The 23658-nt window shown below is 58.7% G+C and overlaps 12 protein-coding genes across 12 annotated transcripts; 8 read left to right on the top strand and 4 right to left on the bottom strand.

Moving 5' to 3' along the window:
* Nucleotides 1-31: 31 nt before the first annotated feature.
* Nucleotides 32-4317, top strand: PHYSODRAFT_544320 (hypothetical protein; the record flags this gene model as incomplete). Its single annotated transcript, XM_009529467.1, has 2 exons — nt 32-1171; nt 1271-4317. The coding sequence occupies 2 exons, from the start codon at nt 32-34 to the stop codon at nt 4130-4132; spliced, it is 4002 nt and encodes a 1333-aa protein (XP_009527762.1). The 3' UTR covers nt 4133-4317.
* Nucleotides 4318-4512: 195 nt separating this feature from the next.
* On the top strand, nt 4513-6876 carry PHYSODRAFT_500999 (hypothetical protein; the record flags this gene model as incomplete). Its single annotated transcript, XM_009529466.1, has 2 exons — nt 4513-4873; nt 4952-6876. The coding sequence occupies 2 exons, from the start codon at nt 4513-4515 to the stop codon at nt 6874-6876; spliced, it is 2286 nt and encodes a 761-aa protein (XP_009527761.1).
* Nucleotides 6877-7238: 362 nt separating this feature from the next.
* On the top strand, nt 7239-7756 carry PHYSODRAFT_354683 (hypothetical protein). Its single transcript, XM_009529465.1, has one exon. The coding sequence runs from the start codon at nt 7273-7275 to the stop codon at nt 7624-7626; it is 354 nt and encodes a 117-aa protein (XP_009527760.1). The 5' UTR covers nt 7239-7272; the 3' UTR covers nt 7627-7756.
* A 280-nt stretch (nt 7757-8036) lies between these two features.
* PHYSODRAFT_503156 (hypothetical protein) lies at nt 8037-8504 on the top strand (the record flags this gene model as incomplete). The annotated part of the gene is made up of 1 exon (XM_009529464.1): nt 8037-8504. A coding segment is annotated over one exon (468 nt), but the record flags the coding sequence as incomplete, so codon positions are not given.
* Nucleotides 8505-8831: 327 nt separating this feature from the next.
* PHYSODRAFT_501796 (hypothetical protein) lies at nt 8832-9095 on the top strand (the record flags this gene model as incomplete). The annotated part of the gene is made up of 1 exon (XM_009529463.1): nt 8832-9095. A coding segment is annotated over one exon (264 nt), but the record flags the coding sequence as incomplete, so codon positions are not given.
* Nucleotides 9093-9308, top strand: PHYSODRAFT_413197 (hypothetical protein; the record flags this gene model as incomplete). Its single annotated transcript, XM_009529462.1, has 1 exon — nt 9093-9308. A coding segment is annotated over one exon (216 nt), but the record flags the coding sequence as incomplete, so codon positions are not given.
* Nucleotides 9309-9407: 99 nt separating this feature from the next.
* PHYSODRAFT_499122 (hypothetical protein) lies at nt 9408-9986 on the top strand (the record flags this gene model as incomplete). Its single annotated transcript, XM_009529461.1, has 1 exon — nt 9408-9986. One exon carries the CDS (start codon nt 9408-9410, stop codon nt 9984-9986), a length of 579 nt encoding a protein of 192 aa, XP_009527756.1.
* Nucleotides 9987-12176: 2190 nt separating this feature from the next.
* Nucleotides 12177-12983, bottom strand: PHYSODRAFT_559366 (hypothetical protein; the record flags this gene model as incomplete). Its single annotated transcript, XM_009529460.1, has 1 exon — nt 12177-12983. The coding sequence occupies exon 1, from the start codon at nt 12951-12953 to the stop codon at nt 12177-12179; it is 777 nt and encodes a 258-aa protein (XP_009527755.1). The 5' UTR covers nt 12954-12983.
* Nucleotides 12984-14137: 1154 nt separating this feature from the next.
* Nucleotides 14138-14947, bottom strand: PHYSODRAFT_332444 (hypothetical protein; the record flags this gene model as incomplete). The annotated part of the gene is made up of 1 exon (XM_009529459.1): nt 14138-14947. One exon carries the CDS (start codon nt 14945-14947, stop codon nt 14138-14140), a length of 810 nt encoding a protein of 269 aa, XP_009527754.1.
* A 1096-nt stretch (nt 14948-16043) lies between these two features.
* Nucleotides 16044-16748, bottom strand: PHYSODRAFT_559360 (hypothetical protein; the record flags this gene model as incomplete). The annotated part of the gene is made up of 1 exon (XM_009529458.1): nt 16044-16748. The coding sequence occupies exon 1, from the start codon at nt 16740-16742 to the stop codon at nt 16044-16046; it is 699 nt and encodes a 232-aa protein (XP_009527753.1). The 5' UTR covers nt 16743-16748.
* Nucleotides 16749-17811: 1063 nt separating this feature from the next.
* On the bottom strand, nt 17812-18666 carry PHYSODRAFT_500447 (hypothetical protein; the record flags this gene model as incomplete). The annotated part of the gene is made up of 1 exon (XM_009529457.1): nt 17812-18666. The coding sequence occupies one exon, from the start codon at nt 18664-18666 to the stop codon at nt 17812-17814; it is 855 nt and encodes a 284-aa protein (XP_009527752.1).
* Nucleotides 18667-19527: 861 nt separating this feature from the next.
* PHYSODRAFT_503684 (hypothetical protein) lies at nt 19528-23066 on the top strand (the record flags this gene model as incomplete). Its single annotated transcript, XM_009529456.1, has 3 exons — nt 19528-19842; nt 19926-22423; nt 22505-23066. The coding sequence occupies 3 exons, from the start codon at nt 19528-19530 to the stop codon at nt 23064-23066; spliced, it is 3375 nt and encodes a 1124-aa protein (XP_009527751.1).
* Nucleotides 23067-23658: the final 592 nt, after the last annotated feature.

The raw sequence follows: 23658 nt of genomic DNA, 5'->3' as shown, positions 1-23658 counted from the left end.
GCTCCTCCCCGAGCTTCAACCTCCTCCGACCATGGCCTCGTCGCCCGAGAAGAAGCAGAAGACGGCCGCCGCCAGCGCGCACGCCAGCGCGCTGCTGCGCTTCTACCGCACGCCGGCCTTCACGGCGCACGCCAACCGCACGCTGCTGGCCTACCTGCGCGCGCAGGTGGGCGCCGACGCCGGCCTGCAGGTGGACGAGCTCGTGACCGAGTACTGCTTCTACGTGGAGACCACGGCCGGGTCCGGCCCGCTGTCCACCGCCGACCAGGACACGCTCCACTGGCTGCTCAGCGAGACCTTCGAGCCGCAGCAGACGCGCGCGGACGAGCCGTTCCTGGCCGCCGCCGAGCAGAGCAAGGAGTGGCTCGTGGAGGTCGGCCCGCGCATGAACTTCTCCACGGCCTGGTCCAGCAACGCCGTGGCCATCTGCCAGGCCTGCGGCATCTCCGCCATCAAGCGCATTGAGCGCGCCACGCGCTACCTGGTGCGCTACACGGCCACCACGCCCGAGGCCCTGAACACGCTCAAGCAGGCGCTGCTCCGCCACGAGTGCGACCGCATGACGCAGCAGGTGTACGACAAGCCGCTGGCCAGCTTCTGGCACGGCAAGACGGTGCAGCTCGTGCGCAAGATCCCCATCATGGAGCGCGGCATCGACGCGCTCAAGGAGATCAACGAGGAGATCGGCCTCGGCTTCGACGACTGGGACCTGCAGTACTACCTGAACCTGTTCAAGGAGAAGCTGCGTCGCAACCCCACGGACGTCGAGTGCTTTGACATGGGTCAGAGTAACTCGGAGCACTCGCGCCACTGGTTCTTCGGCGGCAAGATCGTCATCGACGGCAAGGAGATGCCCACGACGCTCTTCAAGATGGTCAAGGACACGCTCACCGAGAACGCCAAGAAGAACAGTGTCATCGCCTTCCACGATAACTCGTCCGTCATCCAGGGCGCCAACATTGTCACGCTCGGCCCCGTGAACCCCGGTGAGCCCTCGGCCGTGCAGGAGCGCACCCTTGACAGCCACCTGCTGCTAACCGCTGAGACCCACAACTTCCCGTCGGGCGTGGCGCCGTTCCCTGGTGCTGAGACCGGCACGGGTGGCCGTATCCGTGATGTCCAGGCTACCGGTCGTGGTGCCAACGTCGTTGCTGGTGTCAGCGCCTACTCGGTGGGCAACCTGAACCTCGAGGGATACAAGCTTCCGTGGGAGGACGAGAAGCTCGAGTACCCTTCGAACCTTGCCCACCCCCGTGACATTCTGATCCAGGCCTCGAACGGCGCCTCGGACTATGGCAACAAGTTCGGTGAGCCCGTCGTTACGGGTTTCGCCCGTTCGTTCGGCATGGTGCTGCCCAACGGTGAGCGCCGTGAGTACATTAAGCCGATCATGTTCTCGGCTGGTCTCGGCCAGCTGGACGGCCGCCACTGCACCAAGGGCGAGCCCGAGATCTCGATGTGGGTCGTGAAGATCGGTGGCCCGTGCTACCGTATCGGTATGGGCGGTGGTGCCGCCTCTAGCCGTATCCAGGACACTAAGACTGCTGACCTGGACTTCAACGCCGTTCAGCGTGGTGATGCCGAGATGGAGTGCAAGCTGAACAAGGTCATCCGCGCTTGCTGCGACCTCGGCGAGAAGAACCCCATCGTCTCGATCCACGACCAAGGCGCTGGTGGCAACGGTAACGTGCTGAAGGAGATCGTTGAGGTGTCGAACTCCAAGCCGGGTGACGCTAACCGCGGTGGCGCTCGCTACGAGGTGCGCAACATTCTGGTTGGTGACGACACTCTGTCCGTGCTCGAGATCTGGGGCGCTGAGTACCAGGAAAACGACGCCCTTCTGCTTCGCCCTGAGCACGTCGAGCTGTTCGACAAGATCTGCAAGCGCGAGAACTGCCCGTACGCTCTTCTGGGCCAGGTCACCGGCGATGGCCATGTCGTGCTGCACGACTCGCAGGACGACTCGACGCCGTTCGACCTTGACCTTGACCTTGTTCTGGGCAAGATGCCGCAGAAGACCTTCACGGATGTGAAGGCCACGGAGACCGTCTCGGAGCTGTCGCTCCCTGCTGACATTACCCTGCGCGATGCGCTGGACCGTGTGCTTCGTCTTCTGTCGGTCGGCTCCAAGCGTTTCCTGACCAGCAAGGTTGACCGCTCGGTGAGCGGCCTGATTGCCCAGCAGCAGACTGTTGGCCCGCTGCAGCTGACGCTTGCTGACTGCGCCGTCGTGGCGCAGTCGAACATCCCCAACAAGGACGGCAAGTTCACGGGTGTGGTGAGCGCTTGTGGTGAGCAGCCCGTGAAGGGTCTGGTGAACCCGGGTGCCATGGCCCGCCTGAGCGTTGGTGAGTCGCTGACCAACATGGTGTGGGCGGCTCTCGGCGGCCGCGGTCTTGACGACTGCAAGTGCTCTGCCAACTGGATGTGGGCCGCTAAGCTGCCCAACGAGGCTGCGCGTATGTACGAGTGCTGCGAGGCGATGACCACTTTTATGAAGCAGGTGGGTGTGGCCGTTGACGGTGGCAAGGACTCGCTGTCCATGGCTGCCAAGGTCAACAAGAAGGACGTGAAGACCCCCGGCACGCTTGTGATCACCATGTACGCGCCTACGGAGGACGTCGAGCTGAAGGTGACGCCCGACCTCAAGACCCACGCTCGCGACAGCCTGCTGTACTACGTGGACGTGGGCAAGGGTGCGAACCGTCTTGGTGGTTCGGCTCTGGCTCAGGTGTACGGCCAGGTTGGCAACGTGTCCCCGGATGTGGAGGACGCGGAGCTGTTCAAGAACGCCTTCAACGCCATCCAGACTGGCATCAAGAACGGCCACCTGCTCGCTGGTCACGACCGTAGCGACGGTGGTCTTATTGTTACGCTGCTCGAGATGGCCTTCGCCGGCAACTGCGGCCTCGACGTGGACATTCCGTTCGCGGGCGGCAAGGCGACGACCAAGGACATTATCCAGGTGCTGTTCGCCGAGGAGCTAGGCTTCGTGTTCCAGGTGGCCGCTGGCCAGCATGCCACCGAGGTGGAGGCTATCTTCAGCAAGGCGAACGTGCCGCTTGTGAAGCTGGGTAAGGTGACGACCGACGGCGCCATCAAGGTGAGCGTCAACGGCGAGAGCGTCCTAGAGGACCAGATGGTCGACCTGCGTGACGTGTGGGAGGCTACGAGCTTCGAGCTTGAGAAGCGTCAGTGCAACCCCGAGTGCGTTGCCCAGGAGCAGCGCTCGCTGCGCACCCGCACGGCTCCTCAGTGGAAGGTTACGTACGAGCCCAAGCCTACGCCGGAGCGCCAGCTGAGCACTCGTGCTCAGCACCGTGTTGCGGTTTTGCGTGAGGAGGGCAGCAACGGCGAGCGCGAGATGCTTGCCGCTTTCCACCACGCCGGCTTCGAGGTGTGGGACATCACCATGTCGGACCTTGTCAACAAGCGCGTGGTCCTGGACGAGCGCTTCCGCGGTGTGGCTTTCGTCGGCGGCTTCACGTTCGCTGACGTGCTGGGCTCGGCCAAGGGCTGGTCGGGCGTGGTGAAGTTCCACGGCGACGTGCTCAAGCAGTTCGCGGCTTTCAAGGCCCGCGAGGACACGTTCAGTTTCGGCGCTTGCAACGGTTGCCAGTTCATGACGCTGCTCGGATGGCTAGACCACCCGGAGGCCAAGGCCATCGAGGAGGAGACCAAGACGTCGGCGCAGCCGCGTTTCGTGCACAACGAGTCGGGCCGCCACGAGTCCCGTTTCGTGTCGGTGCAGATCCAGGAGTCGAACTCGATCATGCTGCGCGGCATGGCCGGCTCGTCCCTGGGCGTGTGGGTCTCGCACGGTGAGGGCCGCGCGCACTTCACGCACCCCAAGATCCAGGAGAAGTACGTGTCGAGCGGCGCGGCGGCCATCCGCTACGTGGACGACTCGAACGTGCCGACGACGGAGTACCCATTCAACCCGAACGGCTCGCCCGAGGGTATCGCCGGCCTCGTGTCCAGCGACGGCCGCCACATGTGCCTCATGCCGCACCCGGAGCGCTGCTTCCTCAAGTACCAGTGGCCGTACATGCCCGCGGAGTTCGAGGCGCACCCCGTGAGCCCCTGGATGCAGATCTTCCAGAACGCCAAGACCTTCTGCGAGGGCCAGTAAGCGTCCTCCCAAGCTGCCGACAATCGCATCAGAGCAGCACCTCACTTGACAATGCACGAAGCATGGTATATTTGTACAAACCACACTCGTCTTGCCTTCGATGAAGACACACAAGTGCATTGCTACCAAGAAGCAGCAACGAGACCGCTTCAACATGTAAGATAAAACGATCCGATTGGTAGAAAAACCACGTGTGTAAATCGTCCAATTTGATAGGCTACTCTACCACTTTCTAATTGGCTCAAAATTCGACTCAACTCAGATCTGACAACTCTTCCTCAAACATGATAGGCCGAAATTGCCATCCTCTTCCATTTGTGCGCCCGACTCTGCCTTTCTTTCTCCAGTAGTCAAAGTGCGTCAATCGTGGCGCCATCAGCATGGAGGAGTTCTTCCAGTACATCGGCCGGGACGGCGGCGCGGCGTCCTCCTCGGCGCTGCTGACCCGCGAGCGCCTGTTCGTGTACTCGACGCCGCGCGAGCGCCTGCTGGACCGCTGCGGGGAGCTGCGCGTGGGCTCGTACTTCGCGTGCTCGGCCGTGCTGTACTACGAGGACCAGGTGTGGCTCAAGATCCGCCGCGGCTACTTCTCCAACGCCAAGAACAATGGCTACATCCGCGCGCAGCTCGAGTTCCCCACTGGATCCGCACCGGTGGACGGCAGCGACCTCCCGCCGCGTCAGCAGCCCTCGGCGGTCGCGGCGCACCCGGCGCAGTTCCGATACATGCGCAGACTGCCCGGTACGCGGTGATTCAGCGCGATAACTGGCTGTAGCAGAGAAAACTGATTTGATTTTACTATGCTGTGGTGGTGCTGAGCAGAGTTTCCGACGTACATGTGCGCGCGCGACCGGCTGGAGCTGTACCGCGAGCCCGTGTTCAATCTGCACTCGGCGTCGGTGTCGTCCTCGTCGTCCGCTGGCCCCGGGAAGTCGATGCCGCGCCACATGCAGCGCTTCCTGCCGCCTGTGAGCGTGTTCCAAGCCACTGAGTGCAGGTTCAACCAGGACTTCACGCAGTTGGCGGTGAAGGTGACGTCCGCGTTCGCGGGGCTCGGCGGATGGATCAATGCGTCGTTCCACAAGACGCTGATTGAGGTCGAGGACCCGAAAGAACTGGGGTATTTCAGGAATGGACCAGTGTATCTGCAAAACGTGGCGGGGCGAGGAGGCAAGTGGGCGGGCGAGCTGCCGGTTCGAGCGATCCCGAGTCTGCAGGCACCAAGGTTGTATAACGTGGAGAGCTATCGAGTGGTGCGCGCTATTGAGCGCAAGCTGCTGAAGGACCGCGTCTGGGTGCGCATCCAACCGCTGAAGTCGCAGCAGGAGCTGCAGCAAGCCGGTGAAAAGAAGACCGAAGAAGACCACCCCACGCTTGATGTGGTTGAGAATCAGGAAGAGGAAGGAGTGGTGGAGACGGCAGGACCAGATGCGTGGATCATTGAACGCAACGCAAACACAGCTCAGCGGGTAATGGTGCCCTGGGGCAGCAACCGCATTCAAGATGTGCCAGCTAACGACAACGCTGAGCGATTCTATCGCACAGTGTACAGTCGTCGACCACTTCCGTTGCGACGTACGGCTGACCTGCAGGCAGAGATTGTTGGTCACCTTGAGCCGGGATCTGTGTTCTCCTCTACTCAGCGCGTGCTCAACGACAGGGGGCACATGTGGATTCGGGTAGCATTGCCTTCGGAAAAACCGGCCAACATTAGCAAGGATGCGAAGGACGATGGCGGTGAAGACAACAATGCTGGCAATGGCAGCCCAGATAACAATGCAGACGAATCGAAGGAGGAGGAGGAGGACTTTGAGGACCTCGGTCAACCTGTCCGGTACGGCTACGCGATCCAATCGAATGCCAAGACCAACACATGCATGGTCCAGGAAATCCCGGCGCCTGGGAAAATGAACCCGAAGCAGTACTACCAGGTGTTCCTCTCGTCGGACGAGTCGCACACAAAAAGCAGCAACCAGGAGGAAGAAGCTGCAATGAGCATCGCGCCAGATAACTCGATAGCTGCCCGTGCTGAAGCATCCAACACAGCTAAAGAGCTGTTCTACGTCAAGAACGGTGCCATTTTGTCGGCCATCGGCACCGTGTACAATGCCAAGCAGGGACGCATGTGGTTGCAAGTTTTGGCGACCGAGTTGGATCCTGCAATGCGTATCAAGCACCAGTGGCCCCTCTCCGATGCGGAGCAGAATCTAAACGTGGTCTACCTACCGATGTGCGATCCGAAATCCAATTCAAACGAAACTGTTCTCAAGCCGGTCCACCGCGAGTTGACACGGATTGACAACCCTCTCAAGGCTGAAAAGGACGGCTCGCGGTCTCCGTCACGAGTGGTATTCAGTGGCCGCGCATCAAAGCTGTTCGGTTCGCACCTGTTGCGTCCGTCAACGATTGATCTGCCGTCTGCATTCCAGAAGGAGAAGAAGGGTCCGGAGTCGCTTAGCAGTGGAATTACGGTCGCTGATCCGGTCGCACGAGCAGCTGGCGAGAACGATCGTGCACAAAGTCTCAAAGACGAGATCACGGCATGGCAGTTGCAGACAGGCAATCGCGTGACCAAGCTGTACACGCAGATCGGCTCCTTGGCCGGCTACACCTTCAGCTGCGTGAGTCGGCCTTTCGCGTCGTGCTTGGCACACCAGGAGGCCAAACGGCGATACCGTCTGCTGGACCAGGAGGAAGAGGGCATGGAGGAGTACGCCCTCGAGGACGACGAAGTGCACGTGTAAGCTGCAGTGATCGATCATGACGTTCACTTCGTCTTGGTAGGAAAAATATTCAAACAAGTGACTGTTTCAGCCGTGTTAGCACTGGACTCTGGTCTTGTGGGCCAGCGCCACTGTTAACAAGAACAAGGTGAAAAATAAGTGAAGCCGTTTCGTGACAAGCTTAGTTACTAGTACTGTAATTCTCATGAAAAAAAAGTGCGCCACCAACGTGGTGCAGATTGATCGAGCGCTGCAACGTTACCTACGGAATCCCGATGATCGCTGTAGCCATCTCGTTCTCAGCCAATCAGAGCAGCTAAAACATAAATCAGAAGTTCAAAGCGTCCCCGGCAGATCGAAGATCGCCATCCATTCCTGAATCCGCGCGCTCCAGCTCAAGTCCCTCCTTCCTCGACGATGCAGCTCCTGCCCACCCTCGCCGTTGCCGCCGCCACCGCCGCCGCCGCGCTCGTACTCGCTGAGCAGGAGGTGCACCTCCGGATGCACCTGACCGAGCACAAGTTCTACGTGACGCCCATCGGCCAGCAGTGCGCCTTCAACAACTGCGTGGATCCGTCCGTGTACCCGTGCGCCAACGGCGTCTGCGTGCGCCTCAACTACACGTACGGCATCTGCAGCGACGACTCCAAGGACATGAGCGCCGACGTGGACTACGACGACCCGAAGCTGCTCTGCCCGTACCCGAACCCGTACAACAGCAAGCTCGGCTCGCTCGGCGACGAGGAGGACGACGACACCGATGACGCGTAAACCAACAGACGCGACTCGTCGGCCCCTCCCTAGTGTTAGGAGAGAGAGAGAACAACGTGTATATCCCGAACTTAAATGTAAACACGGTCTATAAGCAATCGACGTCTCTGTAGACGGCATTGAACCATGGATTCCCACTGGAAACCGAGCTGGAAATTCCAGCACTGTGCATCAATTGGCGACAGTGCATGGAATGTGGTCTCCGTGGCAAGTCGTGACATCGATAGCCCGCATTTACTCAACTCCTGAGTCAATTGAAGCTCGACTCGAGACAGGTCTGCTTCAATGGACATGTGAAGTCTCCTTCAGCTGTTGGAGCATTGATGAACTGCGTAGGGGTGCTCCTCCTATACAAAAACCAAGTGAGTTTTTTTCAGATGTGACATTCATTCCTGAACTGCGTCCTTCAAATGCTGCCAGCGCCGCCACCGGAGCCCGCCGTCGTCTTGCTGGAGCCGCCGCCCGCAGACGCCGCCGCCGATAGCAACGTAGACGCGCAGCTGGCGGCGCTCAAGACCCAGCGGTGGACGCAGGGCAAGGACCTGACGGCGCACATCAAGGACGTGGCTCTGCGCGCGGGCAAGCGCGCGGTCGTGCAGGTGAGCGGCGGCAGCTACAAGAAGTTCGTGTGCTCCAGCGAGGCGCCGTGTCCGTGGCTCGTCAACGCCGTGTGCTCGCGGCCCAAGAAGGCGGTGGCAGCGGCAGATAATGGCGGCGCCGAGCGCTTCTGGTACGTGACGTCGGGCTCGCTGGCGCACAGTCCGCAGTGCAACAGCGTGGCCAAGCCCACGACCCGGCAGCTCAAGGAGAGCGCGCTGCTGCGCGACGCCGTGTACGCGGACGCGCGCGTGTCGTCGGCCGAGCTGGTGGCGCAGCTGGCAGCGGCCGAGTCGTTCCAGTGCAGCAAGAGCATGGTGTACAAGGCCAAGAGCGACCTGCTGGAGGCCTTGGAGACCGCGCGGCGCAACGGAGACGCCGTTCCGGAGGTGGTCGAGTCCATGCAGAAGCTGCCTGGGTACTTGGAGCAACTGCAGGCGCTGAACGCTCACGTGGCGACTGTTATCGAGACGGAGGCTGGCCAGACTGGAGGAGGTCATTCTGGAGAGGGATCGGCCACGGGGTCGTGCTTCCTGAGAGCGTTGCTGGCGCTGGACCCGACCGGCGTGTGGAACGACCAGAGCGTGCTGGGCATTGATAGTGTGGAGATGCAGCACGCGAGCTACAACGGCACCATGTTGGTGCTGGTGGGTCGAGATGGAAACCTGCAGCCGATGATGCATGCAGTCGCGCTTGTGCCTGAGGAGTCTATGACGCACTGTACGTGGTTCTTGGAGAAATTGATCGCGCACGGGTTCCCGCTGCGGAGGTTCCCGGTGGTGGTTAACGGGCGCGGGGCCTTAGGAGCGGCATGCGCTGAATTGCTCGTTCCCCATGTAATGATGTGTACTCAGCACCTGCTGGACGACATGCGTGAAACACACTGCATCGAACTAGAGGAAGAGGACGAGGAACTTGTGTGGCAAGCTCAGCGCGCGGAAGCCGAGAGCGAGTATCTCGCGTCTGTGGCACAGCTTTCGCGCCAAAATGAAGCGGCGGCTCAGTACATTCGTGGAGTGGAGCCGTTGAAATGGTGCTTGTATCCGTACTTGGCCATTCGACAGATGTACGGGTGGCAGACTACGCGGTTTGAGGAGTTGGATCTCGGCACGGAGACACTGGGCCTTGCGCCGGTGAGGAAACAGCTCCCTTACGAATGCATCAAAGTGTTATCGCTTGTTGCGATGCACGCTGCCTTCCAAAGGCACGAGCGCGCGACACAATGGGAGTTGGAGCGCCGCGTGGTCACACCAGCGGCGGATCAACTGATGAAAGAGCAACTTGACCGTGTCCCGCTCTACTCGGTTTGCATGAGCACAGCCCAACTCGCCTTCGTTTGGAATTCGCACAACGCAAAGATCCGACAGAGGCGTGTGGATTTGGAGCACCGCACGTGCACATGTTCGAGACGATTACAGTGGGGAATCCCGTGTCGTCACGTGCTAGCTGCGCTACAGAAGCTGTGTGCAATGAACCAAGCCGTGAACTTCTTTGACGAGTGCTACCTGGTGCGCAACTACGTATCTTCATTTAAGAACCGAGCCCTGGAACTTCCCGTGGAGGAGAACATCCAGCATGACCCGACGATACGACCCCCGCGCTTTGTCAACAAACAAAGCGTGTCAAGTAGCGACGTGGACGCTGCCAGGAAGAGGAAGCGCCGCGTTCGGACTCGCCCCATGGAGCAACGCAAGCGGCCACTCTACAAATGCCACAAATGCCATCGTGCAGAAGGTCACAACAAAGGCACCTGTCCGTACTAGCTACAATTGACGACGACCAACGCTGTGGTGAGTATCGAACCATGGATGTTCTCGATTGGTATTTCGTTCTTAAATAACAGTTTTGGGTTCTCTACATGGGCGCTGCTGCTGAACTCAAGAACTTTGGTTCGTCTCCGTGCTTGCAACACTCGAGATTGGCGAGGCGTGGCGGGCGCAGTAGTAGTCGAACTTTTGATACGATCGACGGTTGCACCCCTCACGTTTGCAGCGATTGCCGCCGCCGTGAGCCCAACACAGTCCGCCCTGGGTGGAGACTTTCGTGCATTCCGGAATTTCGCAGATGTGACCACCGCCATGGGACCAGCAGTGGCCGTAGCGCTTGGCCTTCTTGGTGCAGCCGGGTTCCGAGCATGTCTTGAAACCTCCGTGTTGGAAGCACCGTTGGTACAACTTGGCGCGCTTAGTGCAACCCGGCTTCGTGCAACGTGATCCACCACCATGGCGCACACAGCAGCCACGTGATACGGCGAGGTTCTGACACCCTTCCACTTGGCATTGACGGGTATGGGTCTTTCGGGTACGAGTTTTACCGCCTTGGTTCGTGGTTGAGGAAGAAGCTTGCGTTGTCGAATGTGCTTCGATGCTATCGCCGGGACTTGAAACTACGCTTGGTGTCTTGCTGGAGCTTGAGGGGGAGCTAGCGACCGATGAAAGTGCAGCCAGAGTCATCAATGGCAGTCTCGCTCTCCTGCTGTCCAGGTACTGGAGGTGGTCGCGCTTTTTCTCGTGTGGAGAGATTTTCGCCAGGAGCTGCTGCCGGTACCGCAACGAAGAAGTGACAGTTTGGACTGGCGAGAGACTGCGAAAGAGGGCCAAGGTTGCGGTGTCGGCAGGGCTTTGTGCTGTTCGGTCCGGCGTCTGGCAGCTTTTCGTGGAGGTCTTGGCCTGGATGGCAGGATTGAGGAGATAAGTGATGTTCGACTTGCTGCGCATGTTGAGGCGGCAGATAGATTGGTGGTGGTGGGTGTCTACTGAGAGAGTGAGCAATTGATTTATGAATGCGAGGCGAAAGCTGCAAGCTCAGCCAAGTGTGGTGCTACCAGTTCGACCATGCACTGGCGGATGGCTGCAAAGGTGAGCGGTTTAGCAACGGCGGATGAGATACGTCAAACGCGGCGCTGTGGTCGATAGTGCTCCAAGGCGCTCGCACGTTCGAACACATAAGCCCGGGTCACCAGCGCAAGACAACAGTTTCTTGGCTACTAGACAAGCAGATTTGGGACCAGCAGAGAACAGACAGACCGATTGTTGCTGCAAAGGCAAGTGGGGAGTTGCGAATGGCGTAAAACAAATGGAGAAAACCGTGGATATCGGATATCGGCGCAAGACCGAACAATGGTGTGGTAGTTTGATCCAGAGCCATCGTTGGAAGCAGGAGGGCCTCGCATAGTTCGTGGGTTGTTCAGGGATGGCCACCCAATGGAGGTGACCAACGCGGTCATTTGTGCACGCCTTCGCGTGGTCAAGCCTCGACGGTATTAATAACACTTGCGCTGGCGAGCGGCGACTGGCGCAATGGGCCCATAAACACACAGGTTGCGCGCAGCGACCTGTTTGAAGCATGCTTTGAGACGCTATTAGCAATCGTTCTCCAGGCCAAAGTGCATGGATTCGTGCCCCTTAATCTGCGCTTAATGCTGCTTGGTGCATAGATTTCTGCTTGGTTCGGGCACAGTGGGAGGCGTGTATCTCTCACGCCGCCACGCGTAGGACGAGTGACAAGACCTGGACCCGCAGCTTCGCTTGCTGTACCTGGTACTGTTCAGGGCGTACCATGGCATTGTAGTCTACGCTTTTGACGGTCAAATTTTGCTGAGCATCAATGCGTGCTTCACGCTCGGGGGTGCTTCCGACCATGTTACTTTCAACATGCTCAAGCAATCATTAGGATTGCTACATTTGCTATCCACTAGATCCCTAGATGCCTTTGTTGTCATACCGTGCTGTTGTCTTGACAACCAAGGATTTTTTTCTTTTACAAGGAATGTCACCATTCATCGTTTCTAAAAGAACTCGGGTGGAGTTCTTTGTGAAAACCATTGCTTCGTACTGTAGATAGGCGAAGTGCTGGCAAAATCGCAACTGAAATTGGAAGGCGATAAGAGTTTGTGCAACGCAATTTGTGTAAAATAAATACCGTCTAATCTAATCTATTCTACCAACCTGGATCTACAAGCTAGCTCCCACAGCAGCTCCCGTAGTTGTCGAAACCAAAATGCGAGGCGCATGGCGCAGGCAGAAGTAGTCGTACTTCTGGTACGAGCGACGATTGCAGCCCTCGTGCTTGCAACGGTTGCCGCCGCCGTGGGCCCAGCAGAATCCGCCCTGGGTCGACACCTTCGTGCACTCGGGAGCCTCACAGATGTGACCGCCGCCGTGCGACCAGCAGTGGCCGTAGCGCTTGGCCTTCTTGGTGCAGCCGGGCTCGGTGCACATCTTGTAGCCTCCGTGCTGGAAGCAGCGCTGATAGAGCTTGGCGCGCTTGTTGCAGCCAGGCTCGGTGCACTTGGAGCCGCCGCCATGACGGACGCAGAGGCCTCGGGAGACGGAGAGGTTCTTGCAGCCCTCGATCTGGCAGGGGGGAGTGTGGCTCTTGCGAGGACGGGATGCAGCCTCGGTGACTGCCGACAGCTCAAGCGTCGGGTCGAATGGCTCATTGGACACGCACAGAGCAGCCAACGAAAGCATGGGGAGGTTTGCCTTGTCATCCCCGTACGAACGCATGCTCTTGAATTTCTTTTCACGCGGAGCGATGCATGACGCGATCAGGCGGCGCTGGTGCGACGTCGACGGCGAGGCTGGTTCGGGGCTCTGCATCACTGAGGACAGGCAGTGGAAGAGCGACATGGACGGAGACGAAGGCGCAACAGCCACCTCGACGCTGTCGCCGGCATGGTCCGCCGTGGCGGAGGGGTTGAGGAGGAAGGAGATGTCCGCCTTGCACATGCTTTGGTTGAGTGGATGTGCTCACGAAACGGTGAATTGAGTTGTGAACTGAAAACCAAGCAGACAAAGCGGAGCGGCACACGACTTGCCGCCTCCTAACAAAGGGTCAAAGACCTGCGCGGGCCTCGCATGACTCGAGCCCCGTCATGCGACATTCAGTCCGGTGGTGGGTGCGTGCTCATCCGTGTGGACACTTTGCACACAACACAAGTGGAGTGCATAGTGCCGTCGAACTCAAGCGCCCGAAGGCATGTGGCGGCAAGGTTCTCGCCGGACAGACTGGGCATCCGAAGCGTCGGCGATGTCTTACCGAACAACAACACTCACGCATTTCGCTACCTAGGTGATAGCACGCCAAGGCAAAACCTACATGACCCGCAGGGCATTTTGCGTTGATTTCGCAAGATCCTCGAGCCTTTAGCAATCGAGTACCCCGCCATGTATTTCGGGGCCCGCGGACCTCGACGGCGCCGAGCTTGTCTTTGTCGGAGCCTTCGCTTCCAGGGCGGATTTACTTGACACGAGCTTCGTGCGGCATGGCGCCGCATAGACGCCGTCTCGCAAAACTGAAGTTGCCGCAAGAAACACGCCGCACGCACCAAGCAGCCATGCGACGGGACAGCGCAGAAGTTCAACCGTGTGGATCGTCAACGCGCGGCATCGCCTTGATTGCTCGGGCAGGCGCTGCGTGTCTAGCTGCTCCGCGGCAGATTAAGGTCGCAGCTGTATCAACTGACAAAACCACTTGATTTTTGTATGCTCAAAGTTGAAGTGGATATATCAAACATAACCGGGACCGCTAGACCAATGCAATCCGCTCGCTTACGCTCCAGAGTCTCGGTCTTTCGCTTTGTTAATGGCCAACCTGAGCTGGCATGCAACACACACTCACGAGCTTTGTTGTGAGTATATCGGCCCCTTAGTCTCGCCAATCGCCTTACTACTTGCTACATGTACACGGCCGACAAAGAGAGCATGTACATGGCTGCACAGCGCCTTGCCTTGTCTGCCATGTCAAATGAAGCAGCACCTTCAACGTCTACGTTGCTCACGATCGTGTACGTGTGCACCGCTGAAGTAGACGCCCTGAGGACACACGAACTCGATGGGCACGAAGGCGCTAATATATTGTCGGGGCATCGCAGAGTGCGCGTTGAATAAATTAGTCTAGCTATCATCTAGTCTCATCCGAATTGACGGACTTGGTACACCATCTTGGTCTTGGCGTGGCGCATGCAGTAGTAGTCGTACCGCCGATAGGAGCGGCGGTTGCAGCCCTCGTGTTTGCAGCGGTTGCCGCCACCATGAGCCCAGCAATAGCCTCCTTGCGTGGACACCTTGGTGCACTCGGGCGATTCACAAATGTGGCCGCCGCCGTGCGACCAGCAGTGACCATAGCGTTTCGCCTTCTTGGTACAGCCAAGTTCAGTGCACATCTTGTATCCGCCGTGTTGAAAGCAGCGCTGGTTCAGTTTGGCACGCTTGGTGCACCCGGGGAATGTGCACTTGGAGCCACCGCCGTGGCGCACACATAGCCCTCGGGAGACAGAGAGGTTCGGGCAACCCTCGACTTGGCACGGAGGAGCGTGGGTCTTGCAAAGTTTTGGCATGCGCTCGGATTCAAAAGTTGATGCCAGTTCGGACTGAGCGTCTTCGCCGTCGACGCTGCCGCTGGGGCTTGAGTCACTGCTGACGCACAAGGCAGCTATGGAGATCATCGGCAGCCGCGTCGTGCCGCTTCCGTAACATTGGAGGTCGGTCATTTTCTTCTCGCGGGGCACGATGTCCGGTGCCACCAGCGTCTGCCGGTGCGTGAAAGCCGAGTCGGGGCTTCTCGCGACCGGCGACAAGCTGCGGAACAGCGACATTGGTGGCGAGGAGGTCCCTGTCAACTCGAGGTCGGCGTGGTCGGGCCTCGAGCACGGCGTTTCCGCGGTGCTATCCACCTGGCCGGATGGGTTGAGCAAGAAGGTGATATCGGCCTTGCAGTGCATACTGGTGAGGATTCTAATGCAATGCTCCGCGAAAGGCAAATTCAAATGTGAGCCGGTGGCAAAATGGATCGCCGAGGACTGTGAACAGACTGAGTGGCTTGGCTTAACGACGGTTGTCCTGCTGTTTGCGGCTCCAAGCAGAAAACAACCAAGCAGAAAACCTGACCAGCGCAAGAGCCGAGAAACGCGGACAAGTTATTTGCCAGTCAAATCGTGCTAAGTTAGCGCTGCTAACCCGCCCAAGACCGCCAGCCTGGTGGTCTTGGCAGCGCCAGGATCCGCTACCAGGCGCGATCCCGCATCACCTCCTTCGCGTCGAGGTTCTAGAACTTCCTCGTTTCGGAAGGCAGACACGCGCAACTGGTTGTCAGCGCAGCAAGGTCACACGACTCCGAGAGGATAGAGCATTGTGGCGTTGGCCCGACAGAGGCATCGGCAGCGATAGCTGAGCAATCCACCTCACGGCAGCGCGGCTTTTTTGTTAAATTCGTCTGCATGCGCGCAGCGTTAGTCTGCGCCTTAGTACGTTCAAGTTTAGTCCCGGGGGTGCGGCGGGGCATAGATCTGGCCGGGGACGGCCGGCCCAGCATCACGAGCTCACCCTACACTAGCGCCGCGCCAAGACCAGTGACAGGCGGGAGATTCCCCGAAGAGAAGCACGCGTGCCTCTCTCGCTGACGATGGCAAAGTTGACAGGTTCAACATGCCTGGGGTCTGATTGGCGCGCGACGAGAGGCTCGCAGCAGCGCGATGCAGGTTGCTTGCTCGCCTCCGTCGCGCGTGTCTTAGCAGTCGCCGATTTAGACGTCCGTTAAAAGCGCTGTCGGCAGCGGTAATTCGCTGCTCAAAAGCGACTTGCGCCCATCGGAAAGCAGCGTCTTTGCGTCTAACTTCAGTTTCTGCCTACAGTACGGGCCAAACTTCAGCTTTTGAAGTGAACTTTTGCCATGTACCGCTAACAGCGAAGGCATCGATCGCCACACGCCTCCTTCCGCTACCTGCCGGCTAGACAAAGACCGAAAACACTGAGCATGGGCTGGAATGAGGTGTCAATTAAATAGTCTAAATGCCTAACTAGCTATCGGTACTGGCCGCTTTAAGCCGTGGCGTGGCGCATGCAGAAGTAGTCGTACTTCTGGTACGAGCGACGATTGCAGCCCTCGTGCTTGCAACGATTGCCGCCGCCGTGGGCCCAACAGAATCCGCCCTGAGTCGACACTTTCGTGCACTCGGGAGCCTCGCAGATGTGACCGCCGCCGTGCGACCAGCAGTGGCCGTAACGCTTGGCCTTCTTGGTGCAGCCGGGCTCGGTGCACATCTTGTAGCCTCCGTGCTGGAAGCAGCGCTGATAGAGCTTGGCGCGCTTGTTGCAGCCAGGCTCGGTGCACTTGGAGCCGCCGCCATGACGGACGCAGAGGCCTCGGGAGACGGAGAGGTTCTTGCAGCCCTCGATCTGGCACGCGGGCGAGTGCGTCTTGCGCGGGGGAGACGCGCTGGCCGAGACCGAGGCGTCGGAGAGCTCATCGTCGCTGGAGCTGAAGCACTCAGAGCACAGCGCCGCCATGGACATGGTCGGGCGTGCGCGCTTGCTGAGGCTGCGGCGCTGCTCGAGCGGGGCCATGTACGGGGCCGCCAAGCGGCGATGGCTCGCGTAGGACACCGGAGAGCGCTCGGGGCTGCTCATGATCGGCGACAGGCTGTGAAAGAGCGACGCCGAGGATGCCGGCGCTCGATCGGGCGTCATCGGGGCCTGGGCCAACGGGTTCAGGAGGAACGAGATGTCCGCCTTGCACATTGCTTTGGTGGTTGTGGTGTGGATGTGGGGAATTGAATAGTGAGATTCGATACACCACCGGCGCAAAGATGAGAGCGATGCGCACGGCCGGCCAAATCAATTTGGGGCGCGTGTTTATCGTTGGTGCGGCCATCTGATTCTCGGTCTCAAATTGGCATTCATGAAGGAGGCGGTGCCGGTCGGGGACTGTATCAAGTCGATGGCTTGCGTCTCCTGTCGCAGCCAAGCTGTCTTGAAGCTCACCAACTGCTGCGTTGTCGCTCGCTTGGGCCGAGCATTGCCAGCGCAAAGCGGAGCAACGCCACTCGGCCGCTGAGCAATCTCGCATCCAACACCGAGCAGCGCGCGCTGTTTCTGGCCTTAATAGGGCGTTAATAAACACGCAACGTGGCCCTTGTATCTACTGTAGACACGCAGCACCGCCAGAAAAACTTCAGAAAACGCGACGAAGCAGGCGGGTTTTCCGCGACGCTTGCTTTCAAAGCAGCCTGCCGCTCTTAGCGCCTCTGCTTGGCGAGCTTGAAGCGAGACGAAGGTGAAGATGGGGGCGTCCTCTGATGATCTAGCGGTGGATAGGCCGACTTTAATCGGTTTAATCGCTGCAGACGCTGCGACGGCGACACCGCCGGCCAGCTCTGAGCAACAACGATCTGAGTGCTCTGGCTCAAATGCTCTTATGCGAGGGGCATGCGCTTTGGTTTGCATCCCCCGCAACGCATCCAAACCTCAGTCCAATAAAATACTAAGTATAACAGCACAAGATGCCAGGAACTCGGAGCATGACCGCATGGATTTCGACTTGGAAGATCACCGCCAAAGCGGTTAGCCCCACGGTGTGACCCCTCATCCGAGTCTCGGAGTCCGAGTGCAGCGCATGCCTGTCGGAGCTAACACTCGATCGAGGCTGTACCTGGTACTCAAGAAGACTGCCCCCCCCCCTAGCTAGTAGATCAGAACCATTGACCAAAGCCGTCTTTGGTGCTTGGTGCACTCTTACTCATAGACCCATTCAATTCCACTTTATGTATTGCGATAAATAACACACAGTCAACTACAGTCAAGGTACCTCTTACACACTCGCGTTGAAGTGGGTGTTCTCGGTGTCCGCGCTCATGTTCGCGTGGTGGACGCAGTAGTAACCGTACTTCTGGTACGAGCGGCGGCTGCAGCCCTCCAGTCTACAGCGGTTGCCGCCGCCGTGGGCCCAGCACAGTCCGCCCTGGGTCGACACCTTGGTGCAGTCCGGGACCTCACAGATCCGGCCGCCGCCGTGCGACCAGCAGTGGCCGTAGCGCTTGGCCTTCTTGGTGCACCCAGGCTCAGTGCACGTCTTGTAGCCGCCGTGCTGGAAGCAGCGCTGGTAGAGCTTGGCGCGCTTGCAGCAGCCAGCGACCACGCAGCGCGAACCACCGCCGTGGCGGACGCAGCAGCCGCGGGAGACGGCGAGGTTCTTGCACCCTTGGACCTGACACGGCGGGGTGTGCGTCTTGCGTACGCGCGTCTTGCCGGCGTGGGTCTGGTTGGTCGTCAGATGCTGGGATGTTGTGCTGTGGTCCTCTTCGCTGTGCTCACTGCCTGCCACCGACGACGTACGCGAGACGCTGCTGCTCGTAGAGTTGGAGCTGTTGGCAGCGTACATCGCAACGAGCGACAGCATTGGCAGGCGGGTGCTGTCGTCCCCGTAGCAGCGGACGTTGCTGAACCGCTTCTCGTACATGGGCTCGTACGAGGCCGGCAGCTTCCGGGTGGGCGAGAGCGAGAGCGTGGGCAAGCGCTCCACCGGCGAGAGGCTGCGGAAGAGCGACATCGGAGGCGGCGTCGCGGGAGGTGTCGCGACATTGTCCTCGACCGGCGACTGATAGTTCAGCATCTGCACTTGCGCCTTCGGGTTGAGGAGGAAGGCGATGTCAGCCTTGGCGTTCATGGTGCTGTTGGCGCGAGGATCAATGGGGCGAGAGGTCTGTCGGGTCGAGAGCAAATTCCGTTGTGAGCAACCACCGGCTCCGGCGGCGGCGGCGTTGGTCCGACAACAAAGACCCAGCGAGCTCGGGTCGAGAAACGTATTGCGAAGAGTGCCCAGAAGCTGCATTTTGACTGTGTACCAGTCGTCATCGATCTTCGCCAGATATAGATGAAGCTCTATCGTTTGGAAGCCTACCAAGGCGTTAGATGCCTTGACCAGGACTTTATCCAGTATCGCACACACGAACTCTTGGGAGTCAGCCTGGGCGACCACGACATGCGCCTCGAAGCCGACTAACGCGCACACGTACGCGGTGATCCACGAGTATGGCCAGTTCTCAAGGTACGGTTTTGATGCTGTACCTTGAAACGGGTACACCATGTGATTCCAATTTGATCCAATGACATGAGACTTACAGATGAGCTTCTGGCTTCGTGGTCTGCGCGTTAGTTGCCGTACGTGCCAACGTGGCTTGTCTATCCGTGGACGCGGATGAGCTGGTCGGTTGTTTGCCTGCCAAGATCATGGAGAAGGCGGTGAAAATCCTGTACAACGTAAGAGCAGACGACCTCAAGTTGTACCTCGCCAAGGATGGAGACGACTGGATTTCTTCTACTTGCTCAGGACAGTATCAGATGTCCGTTGGAATGTAGCCATCTTCAACAATATGGCTACACTGGTCGAAATGTGACATATGCGACATGAGTTTAAGATGATTGGCTAGATCCACGAAAAAGTCCTATCGATTTTGGTCCGGACCAAACGAGTCCAATTTCGGAAACCAACGGCCCAGTTTTCACAAATCGAAGCCACGCACACGTAATGGCGGCCGGGCACAAGGGAGTCGCTGCCGGCGGCGGCGCGCTGCGGCGTCTCGCGGCGTCGCTGGAGCGGCAGCTGGCCGAGGACCAGCTGCGCGAGGGCGAGGACTGGTTCCTCGTGTCCTCCGCGTGGTGGGCGCGCGTGCTCGGGCGCGACGTGGGCGACGACAGCGCGGACAAGACGGACGACGACTCGGAGGACTCGGACGACGCCGCGCCGCGCGGGAACGACGAGCTGCGCGTGCAGAACGCGGCGCTGCTGGACGCGGAGCTGAGCAGCTGCGCGCGCGAGGTCGCCGTGCTCAAGCCCATGCTGGTACGAGCCGCAACGCAGCTCTGGAGCCCGAGATATGCCCACTCAAAGATACTCACACGCTATTGTTGCTGCTGTTGCTGCAGGTGGAGGGCAAGGACTACCGCCTTGTGAGCCAGCGGGTGTGGAACCAGCTGTCGGACCAATTCGGCTTCGACTGGGAGATCGCTAGGCCCGTGGTGGCCCGCGGGCCCGCCAAGACCCGCGTCGTGGAGGTGAACCCCGTGGCCTTCGAGGTGCTGGGCTGGCGCACGGGCCTCGAGGCGCCCGTGGAGCTGCTGGATGATGAACAGAAGCCGCTGGTGCTCACGGCCAGCGAGAAGTGCTCGCTCTCGGAGCTCAAGATGAAGATCTGGAGGGCGGCGGCCGACACGCCTGCGCTCAGGAACATGTTCAGTGATGTGAGCGAGGAGGACATCGGCAAGGCTGTACAGGTATGCTACAGAATGGACGAGGACTCGCCCTGGACCCCACTGAGAGACGCCGTGGTGGCCGAGTCACGCGCCAACGGGTTCTCAAGCCCCCGCAGACCCGATATTCTGGTGGAAAGCACCTCCGTGGGGGAGCTGCAGCTGGAGCAGAGGGACTACAAGCCTGGCAGGGAGAAGCTGCACCATTTGCTGGTGGAAGGACGCTTTGCAGCGGAACCTGGCAGAGAGATGCTGGACTGGAGACACGGCAAGTTCTACAGTGAAGTCCAGGCGGAGGCGTGGCGGTTCACGCTGGAGAAGAACCAGTTGATCGACGCTTTGGACACGGACAAGAAGTGGTACGAAGCGCGCGTGATCGATTTGAGCGACACGCAGGTGAAAGTGCATTACCGTGGATGGACAGCCAAGTGGGACGAGTGGCTGACCCGCACGTCGGCGCGCATCGCGCCGCTGCACACGAAGGTCCCAAATTGGCGCGCCTTTAAGGTTGGAGACGAGGTGCTCGTGGGGAAGGAAGTGGATCGAAAGAATTATCCTGAATGGCGAATTGGACGTGTTACGGATCTCAAGAAGTCGGAGATGCACGACTCGCTCCGAATTGAGCTCGATGTGGACGGATCAAAGAGGTGGGTGGACGCCCAAAACGAGTTGTTGTGTCCTGTGGGCACGCACAAGGCTCTGAACGTGAGCACGACTGTTACGTCGCCAGTGTCTTCGTTCTCGCCGGCCTCTTCATACAACCAATTTGCGCGCGACTACGGGAGTGAAGCGGGTAAGGGCCGGCCTACCTTTGAGGGCGTCGTGGGGCTGAGAAACCTGGGCAACACGTGCTTTATGAACAGCATGCTGCAGTGTCTGATAAACACAGCACCGCTTCGGGACTATTTCCTCGAGAAGGACCCGGAGACTGGCAGCCCATTCTTCACCAAGGAGATTAACCGACATAACCCTCTGGGTATGAAGGGAATCATGGCAGTCGAGTTCGCGTCGCTGCTGCGCAAGATCTGGAGCGGGGAATTCACAGCGGTCGCCCCAACGAGCCTGAAGTCCGTGATCGGCCAGTACGCGCCCCAGTTCGCGGGGTACCAGCAACAGGATAGCCAGGAACTGATGAATTTCTTGCTGGATGGCCTTCATGAAGACCTCAACCGTGTGAAGACGAAGCCATACACCAAGCCTGTTGAGAGGAATGGTCGCGAAGACCCGGAGGTGGCACAGGAAGAGTGGCAGCAGTTTGTTCGTCGCAACAACAGTATCATTGTTGACAACTTCATGGGGCAACTCCGCAGCCACGTGACGTGCTCGAACCCGGACTGCGGCAACGAATCGATCACGTTCGACCCGTACATGAACCTGTCGGTGCCGATCCCGAACAAGGAAACGGTGACCGTCCAAGTGCAGCTGTTCTGGGCTAATGGTGATATTCCGATGAAGTACGCTCTGCACCTCCCCAAGGAGGACATGTGCACCCTGCAAGACGCGAAGGAGAAGCTCAGTCAACTGTCAAGCGTCCCGGTGGCGTGGATTTTCTTCGTCGAAGTATGGAACCACCGGATTCTTAAGGCGTACTCGGATCGTATGCACGTTGACCGGCTTCGTGACGGCGTCCTCCACGCGTATGAGCTCGAGCTGCCGCTGACTGACTACTCGTTTTCGTCGCCTACCATCCGCCCTCCCACGGCGGGTAGAAGGTTAGGTACGCTGGAGACTGAGTCAGAGCCTGCAAAGCAGATGCACCTCGTCGAGTTGCTCCACCAAGCTCCCGTTGCGTCACCAGTGGATGGACGTAACAATTCCGAAGGCTACGATATGCTCGTGGAGGAGGGATATGGTCCGAAGCAGCGACGGGTCGAAGTGGAGTTATTCAATACGCCGCTTCTTGTGTCGATCGACCGGAAATGGTCAAAAGCTCGGATACACAAGAAAGTGTGGCAGATTGTGCACCGTCTTGTGGCCACGAAGGACGCTGATAAGGACTCCAGAACAGAGTTTGGATGCGGCCAGGACCAGCAGTTGCCGTACCGCCTGCACGTCACAGAACCCAACGGAGGCACCACTTTCATCAGTGATCTCCCGAGGGACGACGAGCCCGTGGACGTTCCTGACAGCTCGAACAAGCCATTTAGCTTTACGCTGGAGTGGAATCGCAATGGGTACGTCTTGAAATGGGTGGCATTCAGTTGTATACTAGGTAAAGATACTAACTTATTGTTGTTGTGCTTACTTTTTGCCAGCTACCAACGAGGTTACGATGAAAAATCAGCAAAACGGATCGACCTCCACGACTCGATGAAGAACCTGAAAATCTCGTCCAAGGCTGAGCCGATCACGCTGCTAAACTGCTTAACCAAGTTCACGGAACGGGAACAGCTTGGCGAAGCAGACACGTGGTATTGCCCCAAGTGCAAAGACCACGTCCGCGCGTTCAAGAAGTTCGACCTGTTTTCGCTCCCCAAGGTGCTGATTTTCCACCTGAAGCGCTTCCGGTACGCTCAGAACTCGTTTTACATGCACCGTGACAAGATTTCGACGCTGGTAGAGTTCCCTATCGAAGGTCTGGACCTCTCGGAGTTTGTGATCGGGCCGCAAAACGGTTCCGAGCCCATTTATGATCTGTTCGCTGTTTCCGAGCACATGGGGGGTCTTGGCGGCGGACACTACACTGCCGTGGCGAAGAACCCGGTGAACGAGTGCTGGTTCAACTTCAACGACAGCCATACGAGCGAGGCGTCAGCGGAGGATGCCGTGTCCTCTCGAGCGTATGTTCTGTTCTACATTCGTCGCGACCAGGCTTAAGACAGGATATGCGTCGATGCATGTGGAATTAGAAATACCAATCGAGTGAGCTCGCTTACTACGTGCTTTGCTTTGCTCGTTCAATTCTTGGTTATATTCGTGAGATCTAGCCGATGTTCAGGAATACGGGAAGCAGCAATGCAGCTTTATTCTCTCGAACCTAGACTTGCTACGAAAACAACACATAAATCAATATGCAACGTGGCTGCATGGACTCCGACTGGTTATTCAGTGCCAAGTTCCGAGGCCTCCTCCCCAGCGTCCTGCAGATCGCATATCCACTCGGCCACCTCATTTTGCTCAAAGAGAAGAGCTTCTGCCAGTGCAGTGCGTCTTGAGTATTCCACGCGATTAAGCACCCTTGCAGCAGGAACTGCACCACGTGACCATGTCCGCCGCGAACCGCCAGCAGTAGAGCGTCACCCTCATCACTAGAAGTGTAGTCCTCAATGTAACCCCATTGAGTCACAAACTCCACCACGTATACCACCACATTAAGGTGGCCATGCGCCGCGCCCTCATTCAGAGCTTGCCAACTTGCGTCGTGCATCTCTTGTATGTCGTCACTAATGCGACCGGACCCCGCAAGTCG

Source organism: Phytophthora sojae (assembly GCF_000149755.1).
Source record: "Phytophthora sojae unplaced genomic scaffold PHYSOscaffold_4, whole genome shotgun sequence".
NCBI lineage: Eukaryota > Oomycota > Peronosporomycetes > Peronosporales > Peronosporaceae > Phytophthora > Phytophthora sojae.
The sequence above is the reverse complement of the archived record's forward strand: the minus strand, read 5'-3'. Positions and strand labels throughout refer to the sequence as shown.